The following is a 13,495-nucleotide window of genomic DNA, read 5'->3' as shown; positions in this document are numbered from 1 at the left end:
GGCCATTTGACAGGCCTTTGGGAATTAGTTGGGAACACGCAGACGCGAAGCCCAAAGTAGGCTGGGCGGGAGTCACTGAACAATTGTAAATGCCCGGCTTCTTGACGTCTTACTCTCCGTAAGCCACCTTGCGTAAGCCAACGCTCTAAGAGACACGACTCTACCCCCCGCCTGCAGGGATTTCTGAGTCAGGTTTCTTTTGCTCAAAATGAGGGTAGTTCCTAATTTCACCCATGGAGGATGAGGTGGTTATGGGGGTCTGGCCAGTCACACATCAGCCCCTGCCGCTAAGACATTGGTCAAGTGACAACCTCGCTAGGAGCCTCAGTTTAACCATCTGTGAAATGGGAAGATAATTTTTAAAAATCCTTCCTGACAATGCCTTTGTGAGGATTGAGAGTACACAAATTAATTGCCTGGAGCATATATAGTTAAGGTCTCCCCTTTTAATTTCTTGCCTTTCTCATTGTTTCAGACTGAGAAAACTATGTGGCCCAGAGAAGCGAACTGATTGGCTTGAGGTTACACAGCAATAAGACCCTGAATAAAACCCAAGTTCTGTCCTCCAAAGGAAAGCTATTCAAGAAGGAAGGAGAGATGGGAAGAACATTTCTATTATCAGGGGTTCTTAATGGGGTCGATGGACCTCCAGTCTGGTCTGGGGACAGGGTTTGGAGGGGCCCCTGCATTTGGATGGGACAAAATATACATCTTTAATTGAAATTTAGCATTTTTTCAGTAAAGAATGTAACATAGTAGTAGTATCTGTGGTTCTGTCACCAATAGAAATCACAGAGATTTTCATATCACATTATAGATGTTATAGATCTGTTGAAATATCATGTAATCTCATCTCTATTTTAATATCATGATAGTCATTAGACCCTCCACTAGATCTTATGATCTAAGGGATTAGTGAGGAGCACATACACTACCATAGCACATATCTGCTTTTTCCATATTTTAATAACTATATTTCAATATAATCAGTTTCTTTTGTAACTCTAGGTACTTTATTTTATGTATTTAAAAGAAATTGTTTTCTGAGGAAGGGTCCATAGGCTTCACCAGATCACCAAACAGGTCTGTGGCACAAATTGTCAAATTCTGGGAAGGAAAACAGACCTGGTTTATCATGTTTCTTTATTGTATCCTTATCACCCAGTTTAGTGTCAGACACACAGTAGGTGTTCAATAAATGTTTCCTGAATGAATAGGATTCCTCCTCAACCAAGGGAGCCAGTGCTGGCACTCTTGGTCACCTGAGAAGGAGGGATATTCCTGAATCTGGTTTTGTCCCTGACAATCTGCTTTTGTTCACAGAAGTGTGTGGAACTTTGAAAGTTTGGTCCCAGGAGAACCTGGTCCCTGAGAACCTCATCCCCATGTGCAGGGCCCTCTGCTGCAGAGGAGCGGGGTAAGCTGTGAAGGATACAAAGACAAAGTAGCTTCAGCATGGGAACAGACCCTGGGGCACAGCAGGCTCTTGACTCCTCATCCCCCACCCCACCTGGTTCTCCTTCTGGTTTCTGTTTAGGGTCCCAGCAAAGAGGGGGCAGTCTTCTTTGGTCTTCAGCAAAGACTATATTTTGCACTTGGTTGTGACCTTAAAGACCCTAAGAACAGCCCTCGGTTTTGGAGGGCCAGACTGGGCAGGACCTGAAACCACACCACACATTGAGGAGTGAGGACACAGGAAAAAGATGTCACTCTAGGCAAAGAACATCTTTTCCTCCCATGCCTCGACCCAAAACATGAGCACCCTAGCCAAATATATTAGAATCCCAAAATTGGCTCCTAACAGTGTCCCTGAAGCCAGATGCCTTCTCTGACAAGGTGAGTGAAAAGGAGCCTCAAATGCCAGGATGAAGGGCTGGGGATTTGATTAGGGGAGCAGAGAAGAATCAGGGAAGACATGATGAGGGCCAGGCTTCAGAGGTCTGCTTCAAGGCTCATCTCCATCTTGGGATCCTAGGCAGGTTGCTCCTCCAGGGCTGATCCCCCAGGAAGATTAACCTAAGTTTGCAGATGGGAAAACTCAGGCCCTCTAGCGAGGGTGATGGAATCACACTGTGAGGCAGAGCACACTGAAGGAAGGATACCCAAGCCGTCTTTCTCTCAGACTGGCTGGGATCCTTTCACTAGGCTGAGCCCCCCAAGGCCACTCCAGGCCTTTTGCCTCTGCTGTTTTCCCCTCTACTTCACCCCCTGGTCATTGGGACTAGCTCCTGATTATGCATGTAGGTATCTCTTCCCTCCACACAAGATGCCTTTGACTCAGGATCCTGAACTCTCAGCTCTGGCCAGGCTAGAGTCTCCTCTACCCACCTCTGACAGTGCAGTCCCAAGTCAGAACCAGAGGAATCAAAGCCATCATGCTCTCCCCCCCAAAAAACATTTATCAGAATCATGGAGTAGGTCAAAGATCTGGTGTTCCAACTATTTCATAGAGTTGGCCCAGGGAGGGAAGGGGCCTTGCCAAAGGTCCCACAAGAACCTGGCAGTCATCCCTGACTCCTCTCGGGATCCCCTCTTTTCCCATATCTAAAGCCTATTGATTCCAGCATCTAAAAAGCTCTCACAGAACAGACAGGTTTCTCGTGCAGGAGAATTCCAATTAATTTATGTAGATACTTCCCCCTCAAGGAGATGGAGCTTAACTCCCCACTCCCTAAGCATGGGCTACACTTAGTGGCTTCCTTCCAAAGAGTATGGTATGGAAAGGGGGCTGGGGCAGGGAGGAGGAGTAACTTTACAGTGGAGAAGCCTGACATACACTACTACCTCAGCCAGGTGATCAGAGTTAACATCAACAGTGATAAGACATATTGATAGTATGTACCCTTGATATGATGAGGATGGCATTTTCCTTCTGTGATCTTCCTTCCCCAAACCCATAACCCTAATCTAATCATGAGAAAACACGTCAGACAAATCCCAATTGAGGGACCTTCTACCAAATACCTGACCATTATTGCTCAAATGTTGATGACTCTAGGTTATCAAAAACCAGGAAAGTCTGAGAAATAGTCAGTCACAGCCAAGAGAAGCCTGTGAAGACATGACAACTAAATGTATTATGCTATTCTGGATGGCATCCTGTAACAGAAAAATTACCTTAAAAACTAAGGCAATCTGAATAAAGTATGGACTTTACTTAATAATAATGTATTGATACTGGTTCATTAATTGTGACAAATGTACCATGCTAACGCAAGATGTTAACAATGGAGGAAACTCGCTGTGGGGTATATGGGTACTCTCTGTATTATCTTCGCAATAATTCTATAAATCTTAAACTTTTAAAATAAAAAATGCACTTAAAAAACCTCCCATATCCGCCCATTACACCACTCTCACCTGAGGAATAACATCAATTTCCTCACTGCTCTCCTTCCCTCCAATCCATTCTCCTGGCATCCAGCAGAGGGCATTCTTTGAAACTGAAATCTGACTGTATCTGAAGCTTTCTATTAAAACATGGGCGTTGGATGGAAAATTCTGGAGGTATATTGCAGAAGACCAACCTGGATATTTGTATAAGTTATCATTATGAGCCACAAAGAATCTGGAGGTATTTCTGGTGTCCGCCAAAATAAAGTTACTCTATCCAAAATCTAAAACAACTCAGCCTTCTCAAGGTCTGCCTTTCAGACACCCAACTCCCAACCCCTCCTCCACCCCATCACACAGCTACCTAGTAATTTCCCTTTGCTTTCCCCTTCTCCCTATGCACTCTTTGGCTCGAGCCATCTTTTCTTGCCTTCTCTTCCAGGCCCAGTTCCAGGAATCCTGCACCCTCTAAAACGGGAGAGCATTCCTGCATTATTAGGATGTAATGTCTTGACAGATTATCATTTTTTAAAAACTACATGCAAATGAGAAAAATGGATTCCAATGGCTCCCCATGCCCAGCTCACACTAGGCCTGAGGAAAGGTTTGACGCACGATAAATAAAAAGATGAATCACTGAACAAATGCATATTCTAGGGCGCAGGGCGTTCCTGTGCGCCTGCGCAAGAGGGGAAGGCGTGGGAAGCTGTTTGCTACCTGCCGGGGTCCATTGCTGCCGCTGGTAGGGGGTGGGGCTTTCTCAGCCTCGCCCTGCCATTGGCCAGGATGGTCCGCATTGGTCTGACGCAACACCTCTGCGGCCTGCAGAGCTCTCCCGGAGAAAGCCAAACATCCCCGCCGCCACCCACACACCACCATCTTGCAGACCAGTGCATAGAGGAGGCGGCGATTTGAGGGTCTGTGGACGAGAGACTGGCTCTTGGGGATGGCTCGCCAAGCGGGACAAAAGACTAGAAGCAGCACTTTGAATTTGCTCAGAATTTTATTAGGATTACCAAGGTTCACAAGGAACAAGGAGGGGCTTCTGGGGGAGGGGGGTAGGAATACCGCAATGACAAGCGGCCTTGCATAGACACCAAGGCGGGCTAGCGGGCACAGCGTTGGGGGGGGGGCGAGGGATGGAGGGAAAGAGAGGCTTGAGAGAACAGGGTGGCAGCAGAGCCCCCCAAGGCCACAGCGGCCCTCCCCGCTTCGGGATCAAGGGTGTCCACTCCACACAGCACGAGGAGGGGGATAGAGGGGCCCTGACCAAGGCATCACAATAAATACGTTTAGCAGCACACAGAAGCCTGCAGGGGAGGAGGGCCAAAAGGAAGGGGGAATCCCCCTTTCCCTCCCCCCAAAATAAGAACTCTGCAATTACTAAACCATAAAAATAAACTTTAAACCCGTGTACGAAGTCGGTCACCCCCCAGAAGTGCAATGTGGGGCCGCATGGCCCTAGCTGAGGGGGAGGGCAAATGGGGCAGGGGGAGAGGGATACAGAGAGGCAGCCCCTGCAAGGGTAAAATGTTTATCCAGTTTTGCCCCTCTTCCCCGGGTTGGCCCAAGCATTTTGGACCTGAAGCACCTCCTCCATGTCGGAATCCTCAGAGTCTTCCCCTCCTTCTGAGTCTTCTTCGATCCCTTCCTCGTCGCTTCCTTCCTCGTTATCGCTTCCTTCCTCGTTATCGCTTCCTTCCTCGTTATCGCTCTCCTCGCCTTCTTGTTCACTGTCTGCAAAGAGGGAGAGAGGCAAGGAGGGGAAAACCGGAGGGTGATTAGATGAACAGGTAGATGTCATTCTTTTTTTGTTGTTTGTTTAAACAACAGAAATTTCTCTTCTCACAGTTCTGGAAGCTAGAGGATAGCACTCTTAACAGGGAACACAGCCCATAGCCAGGGTTTTGGGGGCCTGGAACACTTGCTAAGCACCTCTGCTTGGTGTGTGTGTGTGTGTGTGTGTGTACACTCAAGCAAGCCTGGAGTGAGGGAGGAGTGGAAGGGAAGCAGGAAAGCAGGGTAGGCCTGCCTCTGGCCTATCAAAATTGATACATCTCTGAAAGTCGCTTTTTCTCCCTGTGTAATGTCAATGTGTGTGTCTTCCTGAGCTCTGACCTCAGCTGAATAAACCTGTTCATTCCAAGGCAGCTCCCCTGCTCCTTCTCCAGTCTGATCCAAACAGGCCCAGTCTGTCTTCTTTAGCCCAACTCCCCACCCCCACTCCTACCCTAGGGCTGGGCAGATAGCTCTTCCTCCCCTTCTCTGAAAGATGCCATCCGGTGGCAACTCCCTGTTTCCCTACTCTAACTGAATATATGTCCACATTGAATTTACTCACTCATTCAATGTCTCCTTCCTTGCCCCTGCCCTCAATGGAAATTTGCCAGAGACCCCATGGCCAAAACCCCCAGGGGTGGTTGGTCTTCCAGCCCCTTCTACCTCCCCCAGGGGCCTGCCTCTCCAAGGTCTGCCTGCCCACAGTCAGGCTCAAACATCTCCCTTGCCCACCCTCTACCAATACCTTCCTAGCTAAGGTTTGACTCTACTGTCTTGCCCCTTGCTCATTGCCTCCTATTCCACTGTGGGTCTGGCTCTGCCCCCACTAATATATTGAAACTACTCTTGCCAAGGTCACAGCCCTAAATCCAATGGATACATCTCAGTCCTCATTTTACCTGACCTTTCACAGCAGCACTGGATACTGCTGACAATCCCCTCCTTCTGAGAACGTTCCAGGACTCAGTTCTCTTCCTAATTCTACCCTCTCAGAGCCTCAGTTTCCTCATCCATAATAGCACCTACCTCTTAAGAGTTGCTGTGAGGATGAAATGAATTAATAAAATAAGTAAATCACTTAGAATAGTGCCTGGCACATAGTAAACACTTCATTAATGCTAACTGGTCCCAGAATCCAGGGCTAGGATTCTGCTCTGGCTTGTTACCCCCTTTATTTACATCTTCTGACTTCCCAGACATATAACCAATCACCTGCCTGGGCTACCTGTACCTTATGTCCAACAAGCCTTTCCAACCCCATGTTCCTCCCTGCATCTCATCAATCCTGCCACCATGTCATTCTCCATCCTAAGAAATGGCACCTCTGTTTGCCAGTCATCCAGGCCAGACCAAACCTGGAAGTCATCTTAAATACTGCCTTCTCCCTCAAACCCCCACATGCAAACCTTTCTCAGCATTTTCTAAAATGCATGCTTTGGTGAACAGTAAACAATAGCTTCTGTGGTCAAGAAGTTTGGGAAATGCTGGGTTCCACAATGTTTAAATGGGTTTCTTACAGCAGGACTTTTCAGAGCCTTTAAGGGGCTAATGTACATGTGATTCTACCTGAGAATATTAATGTATGCAGTATGTCCCCAACATAACCGACTACTGACTGTTTTTGTGAGAAGCAGCTTTCAGGACTAGTGAAGGATCCTCCCAAAAGACAAATAAGCCTGAGAGTTCCCTGCAGCCCTTGTCGGGGTACAGAGTATGCTTTATTATGTTTGTCACTTCCCCCCTCTTTCTGTGAACCTGTCCTCAGTTTTCTACCCACCTTCTCCTATCTCTTCACTCTTCCTGTGTCTTTTGCTCTGTTACAACCTATCTACCCACCACCTAGAACTGGAATCTGTTTCTTTGGTTCTGCTATGTTTGTAAGTTAAAGGTTCCTTGGCCTTGCTTTGTTTAAAAAGTTGCACAAAATGCTTTTCTCCACAAGAGCAGACTGTATTCATGCCTTGATGCCTTGACCCTGGCCAGCTTTTCTGAGAAGAGAAAAGGAGGGAAGACAAGAGGGGCTCTAGGCTCACCTTCCTCACTGCCCTCTTCTTCCTCCTCCACTGATGATTCTTCTTCAGAGATGTTCTCTACTTCATCCTCATAGTCGTCCTGGTTGTTGCTGTTATCCTGATCCTTGTCAGGGTCATCAATGTCATTCTTGTAATCTTCGATGTCTCTGTCATCATCATCGCTGCCTTCATTGTCACCTTCATTGCCATCATCATCACTGCCTTCGTTGTCGCCTTCATTGCCGTCATTATCTTCATCATCACTGCCCTCATTGTCTCCTTCGTTGTCACTGTCGCTGCTATCCTGGTTGTTGCCATTGCTGCCATGGTTGCCACCTTTGGGGTTCTCATCATCACCATCAGGGTTCTCGTCACCATCAGGGTTCTCATCGTCATCAGTATTCTCTTCATTGTCCTCAGGGTTCTCTTCATTGTCATCAGTGTTGTCCTCAGGGTTCTCGCTGTTTTCATCAGGGTTCTCATTGTTGTCATCAGGATTCTCGTTGTTGTCATCGGCACTCTCATTGTTGTCGGTGGTCTCGTTGTCATCAGAGCTCTCATTATTATCAGTGGTCTCGTTGTCATCAGGGCTCTCATTGTTGTCGGTGGTCTCATTGTCAGGGCTCTCATTGTGGTCAGGGCTCTCACTGTCACAGAGGCTCTCGCTAATGTCAGTTATCTCATTGTCGGTGGTCTCAAAGCAGTCGGTGGTCTCCATGAAGTCAGAGATCTTGACATCATGAATGGTCTCATTGTCGGTGATACCATCGCTGTCTGAGATCTCGCTGATAATGTCTTCCATTACATGATAGTCATCAGAGTCTTCCAGGATCACCACCTCACACTTGTCCCTGTTTTTACTGTGGAGAAGGCTGAGGTTGAGTATAGGGTTGGTGGTAGGCAAGGCAGACACTGAAAGACAGTAACTGGGGAGCCAGCAGGCTACAAGGAATCCCAGGGATGAGGTTAGGGTGGGGAAAGTCCCATTTCTGCTCCTGACTACATGACCTCAGGCCAATCACACCCCATTTATGGGCATCATTCCCTACTTGTAAAACATATTGGACTAGATTCTGTCAAAGATCCCTTTTGCTCTATAAATCCTGTGTGACATTAGCCTAATCTTTGTTCCATCCCTAACAAACCACCTCTCAGCCACCAAACCCCCATCACCTTTCTTCCTTTTCTTGCTTCTTTCTGTTTGCCCTGTAGCCCCCTTCTCCCATCATGTAGTAGCGCAGAGGGTTAACCCACAGGTCATTTTTGATAATCTGTTGAAAGAGAGGGTGGGTGGGGGGAAGGGGAACAGAGTTATGAGTACAAGCCCCAGAGCCTACTCCCAATTCCCCAAGCATCCAGAGGCAAGCCTAGCAAGGCTTTCTCTGGCAATGCCAGGAGGGGCCCCACCTCAGCAATCCTGTCAGCCTCTGGGAGGCTGTGGTTTGAGAACCAGCTGAAGAAACTGTGGTTGGTGTCCTGGTTCCTGTGCCTACGGGCCTGGGGTTCCTGGCCCCGGTGCCAGCGGATTGGAGTGGAGTGAGACACCAGCCGGCCTGGGGGGAAAGGAGGCTATGGAGAGGGCAGCGGACAAGGACAGATGGGGTGGGGGTGTGGATTTTCCCTAGGACTGCCTCTTACCGGAGCGGTTGCGCTGGAACTCCTTGACAATCACCATATTTGTGAAGTAGGGGTTTGTCTGGAAGTACAGCTTCATCTTGTAGCCCATGGAGATATGTCTGAGATCTTGTACCTGCTCAGGGTAGAGGTTAACGTTGGAATTCCCACCACACCAAGGCCCCTCCCACCCCACCCACCTCACCTCCAAGGGCCAGATCCTTTGCCCAATCCTAGTAAAAAATGTATCTTTGGCCTGACCTGCAGGTTGGTCAAGTAGCGGAAAATGTCTTCATCGCGTCGGTTGATCAAGATTGAAATTTTGGGGTGGTTGAGGAACTGATGGAGGGAGCAGTTTAGGTCAAGGAGTGACTGTTCAATGAGAGAAGGAGGGAGGGAAGGCCAGGCAGGGCAGAGCAAAAGAGAGGCTGGAGCAGAATTCCCTCTGTGTTTATGTGATGTGTGTGGAGCAAGTAGACTTTTCTTCCCATGATACTATGTGGTGAGCCTGTGTTTATGTAATGTCAAACCTCTGTATTAGGTTGCCTTGCCTTGGTTCATATTTGCTGTGTGTCTGGGTGCTAAGGGTCTACGTCTCTGTGATGTTGAGTCCCTGGGTGCTGAGAGTTTGTATTCAGAAGACATTGTGTGTCTGGGGGCTAAAGGTCCATGCCCTAGTGATGTTGTATCTGGTTGCTGAGGGCCTGGAGTCACATGATGTTATTTGGGTGTTACAGGTCTGGGTCCACATACTGTGTATCTGGGTCTGAGGGTCTGTGTCCAAGTGATGCTGTGTGTCTGCATACTGAGGACCTGTGGCCACAAAATACTGTGTGCCTGAGTGCTGACAGCCTGTGATCATGTGATACTTTGTAGGAGAGTGGCAATGGTCTATATCCATGTAATTCCCCCAAGAAGTTAAGCCCCTGTGTTCCTAACATGTTGCATATATGTATGTATGTTCCCCAGAGATACGCTTTTCACCAATAGTGAATGAGATTCTTCTATTTCCTCCATTTAACTCCTTGATCCCCAATTCTAGGTACTCCTTTGCCTGACCCTTTAGGGGCTGGAGCCCCTTTCTACCCCCCTTCTCTCCAGCCAGGATTGGGGTCTCCCTAGTATCTAAGCAGAGACCTAGCCTTGCAGAGCCAGGTGTGACTTAGGCACCGTTTCTGGGCAATTTCTCTGCTATGTGACCTTCTCCTCCCTCTTCACCATATCTGAGTCAGTTCATCTTCTGTGTGTCCCTTCCCTCCTCCTTTCACCATCTCTGGTCTAATTTTTCTGCTGTGTGCCCCTCTGTTACCCTCCCCATTTCACTGCCTGTGATCCATTTTTTTAATATTATGTTCCTCCTCTCCCCTCTTCCCCATCTGTGGCCCAGGTTTTATGCTGTGTGCCCCTCTCCCCCCTTCACCATCTCTATCTAGTCCAGCTTCTCTGATGTTTTGCCCCTCTCCTTCCATTCCTCCTCCACCAAACCCAGTCATTTTTCCAATAAGGGTCCACCCCCACACCCTTCCCCCTCCACCTCCCCCCCCATTTTGTCATGGGCTCCTAGCCCATGAATATAGATGACAAGGATACTGCTTTGACCCAGAAGCCTGGGATATGCTGGATGATGAGGTCTCTGCGCTCCAGGAAGGGTCTTCGCATCTGGATGAACTTGCGCTTCAGACGGAGGAAGGCCTTGCCTGCCTTGATGTTCACTGCCTCCAGGTCCAGTTGAATGTTTTCCAGTGCCTGCAGGATGCACTCTATCTTCTCGGCATTCCTCTCCTTGCTTTCCTTCTTCATCTTCCTCTGCTTCCTCTTCCTCCTCCTCCTCCTCTTCCTCACACTCTCCTTTTCATCCTCGTCGTCATCTTCCACTATGATGATAGCCTCTTCCTTCCCCCTCGGGCCGGCTAACCTCTGGTACCCCCACTCCCCTGCGCTACAGGTTTCTAGGGCCTTCTCTCCGGCAAAACTGCTGGGCTCTATAACCTGAAAGTCAATTTCCAGACTTCCCCCAGAAGCCTCCGAAGGAGAGAAGGTTTCTAGGCTCTCCGTGGGAGGGGGCGCCCCCCCATACCCTGACTCCATCGCAGGCTCCCAGCCGGGACTCCCAGCACCCAGGGTGAAGTACGCACGGATCCCCCCCTCCTCCAGAATGACATAGGGCGGCGGCGGGGGCAGAGCGGGGCCCAGTCCCACCCCCCTCATGTCAGCCAGCACCTGTGCCGCCTCGGTTTCCTCCCGGAGCCTCGGGCGCTGCTCGGGTGGAGGTAGGGGCAGTCGCAGGAGCGGCGGCGGAGGCGGCGGAGGCGGCGGTGGCAGCTGGTCGTGCTGAGAGGGCTCTGAGCTACTCAGGCGGCGGGCCTTGGCCGGAGGCCCCTCATCCTGGCGGTCCATGGTGACCGCGCTCACAGGTCAGGGGCTCGCACTCGCCCCTTCACTCTCAGCCAGGCCGCCGCTGCCTCTCACACCTGAAGCTGAGCCGCAGCACCTCACCCGACCAGCTCTCCTCACAGCCTCGCTCTGGCGTTCCCTCCCACAGCGCCTGCCCTACTCCCTCCGCGCCAAGCGTCCAGGACCCGCCCCCTCCCTGACGCAAAGGACCCGTTCTGTCTCTCCATTGGCTGCCAGCCTCCGCCGAGGCGCTCGCACTCCCTCGACCTCTGCCCGCTCTCACGCAATCTGCTTGCCAACACCACACCTCATCGCTTTCCGATTGGCTCCTCTCGGACCCGCCAATCATCGGGCTGGCTCCCCCAGCGACGAGAGGGACACTGCAGGGCGATTGGCTGCAAGGAAAGCTGAGGGGAAGAAGCCCCTCTCCCTCACCCTTCCAGCGTTTTATCCAATGGGAAAAGTACCAGTGGCTCTGAAGACCAAAAAACAAAACAAAAAACAAACACAGGCTTTGAGCAGGATGTGCTCAAATAAAATTGGGAGAGCCTCAGTGTCGTTTTCCCCCTTCTCTGCCCTCCCCTCAACAACTACGCACTTCTTAAATCTGCCCTTTCTCCTCTTCCCGGCGTTTGTCCCTGTGGCGAACCGTGATGTGGCCCCCGGGGCTAGGGTTGCCCTAAAGGAGCCTGGAATTTAGAAACCTAGGACCTTTCATTTGGGGCCAGAGTTTGACATGGCGTTTTGCATCTCTGCAAAATGACTCTAGAAGTAATCACACACACGAGAGTAACTTCCTCTGCGTCATTAAAATGATTGTGATTCCGTTCGTCCGCCAGATTTTTCTAGGGTTTTCTATCTCTTCGTCCACTCGATACTTGCCCTCCTTCCAATCCTTTCCTCAGTGTATGCCGTTTTTAATTGTATTTTAGATTTTGGGGGGCCAGATTGATGGTCTTTCCTGACGCATGGTGGTGGGGTTCTGGCTTTGGTCTGGGATTCACATCACGGGTGTGCTCCTCACTTTGTAGCCCTAACCAAATCACTGCCTCTGAGTTTCAGTTTCCTCTCCTCTAAATTAGGCATCCTTAAGACATGTAGGAAACTGCCCATTGCAGCCTTTCTGTGGTAGCAGGAAATTGGAGGCAACCTAGAGACCCATCACCAGGGGAATGGATAAGAAAAATGTGATATATGTAGAAGATGGACCACTAGAATGAATTAGATCTACGTACAGCAACAAGGCTGAATCTCTCAAAAACAGAATGTTGAGTGAAAAAAGAAACAGAACAAGATTTATAGTACAATACTGTTTATGTAAATCAAAACACATAACAATACCATATATTTTTCACAGATACACATATATGTAAATAAACACATGAACGGTGAATTGGAAGGACATACATTAAATACACGAGAGTGGGTGCCTATGTGGGAGGGGGTATTGGATCAGGGATGGGTGATGAAGGGGAAGAAACAAAACAAAACAAAGAATAAAAGGGACTCGCATGGGCCAACGATGATGTAGTGTGCCAAGAACTGAGGAGTATGGTCAACTCAATTCTGTGCACCTGAGAGAATAAGTAAATAAATAGTAAATTGAGTGCCCAGGGAGCAGGCTAGCTGGGTAGACGCCCAGGCTTAGGTTTAACCACCCTGTAACATCCCTCCTCTGAATTTAGTCAAAGCTTACCAAAGTCCCAGCGGTATACAGTGGACTCTTCAGAAGGGCTCCCATCCCCGACTGACCAGCCCCTCCAGAAGCCATTACTTTGTAGGGGGCAATTTCTAGCCCCGTTAGTTCCCCATTCAGGTTTGATCCCCAATTCCCTGTCCCTATTCTCCAAAGTGGTCCACTTTCAGGAACACCTTGTTTGCATTTTGGAGAGGAGAGTGATACAGGAGTTGGAATGGTACCCAGGGGCTCCAGGCTTTGGGAAGAGATGGGGTTCTCAAGTATCCTGTCCCCCCATGTTGAGAGCCTGGGTCAAAGGAGGAAGATTTTTAGGAGATGGGAGTCTACCCTCTTGCTGCATACATACGTACGGTTTTAAAATTCTTTTCTCCGACCACTCTACTTCCTACTGCAGGCACATAACTCGTTTGTCTCCTTTCAATTAGGTGCATACATGTACGTGTGTGTGTGCGCCATATGTCTCCACATACAGGCATTTGCTCACATGTGTGCACCAGGCAGTGGTGCCTCCCCACACAAAGTCAAACACAGTCCCACTTGACCATATCTCCCCACATGTGGTCATGCAGACAGGACACACACACACACACACACACACACACACACACACAGAGTCAGAAAGAGAAAACATCCAATATAGCATTGTTCTTTTCAGTTTTCCATT

The 13,495-nt window shown here is 49.2% G+C and overlaps 1 protein-coding gene across 1 annotated transcript; it reads right to left on the bottom strand.

Annotated features, from left to right (window-relative positions):
- Window positions 1-4,317: 4,317 nt before the first annotated feature.
- On the bottom strand, window positions 4,318-11,266 carry TSPYL2 (TSPY like 2). Its single transcript, XM_028092902.2, has 7 exons — window positions 10,329-11,266; window positions 9,000-9,077; window positions 8,763-8,874; window positions 8,532-8,677; window positions 8,298-8,395; window positions 7,146-7,984; window positions 4,318-5,070 (listed from the first exon to the last, which is right to left on the bottom strand). The coding sequence occupies exons 1-7, from the start codon at window positions 11,133-11,135 to the stop codon at window positions 4,868-4,870; spliced, it is 2,283 nt and encodes a 760-aa protein (XP_027948703.1). The 5' UTR covers window positions 11,136-11,266; the 3' UTR covers window positions 4,318-4,867.
- Between the last annotated feature and the right edge of the window lie 2,229 nt (window positions 11,267-13,495).

This window comes from Eumetopias jubatus, unplaced genomic scaffold (assembly GCF_037043125.1).
Source record: "Eumetopias jubatus isolate StellerSeaLion01/CBP00866 unplaced genomic scaffold, mEumJub1_p1.0 scaffold_11, whole genome shotgun sequence".
NCBI lineage: Eukaryota > Metazoa > Chordata > Mammalia > Carnivora > Otariidae > Eumetopias > Eumetopias jubatus.
Note: the sequence above shows the minus strand (reverse complement) of the source record. Positions and strands in the feature narration are given on the sequence as shown.

Excerpts from the sequence above, each read along its gene's own strand:
- TSPYL2 (XM_028092902.2), bottom strand. The coding sequence starts at position 11,135 with ATGGACCGCCAGGATGAGGGGCCTCCGGCCAAGGCCCGCCGCCTGAGT. Across the intron at positions 8,678-8,762 it reads GTTCCAGCGCAACCGCTCCG|GCCGGCTGGTGTCTCACTCC; the intron begins GTAAGAGGCAGT and ends CTTTCCCCCCAG. Across the intron at positions 8,396-8,531 it reads AGGCTGACAGGATTGCTGAG|ATTATCAAAAATGACCTGTG; the intron begins GTGGGGCCCCTC and ends CTCTTTCAACAG.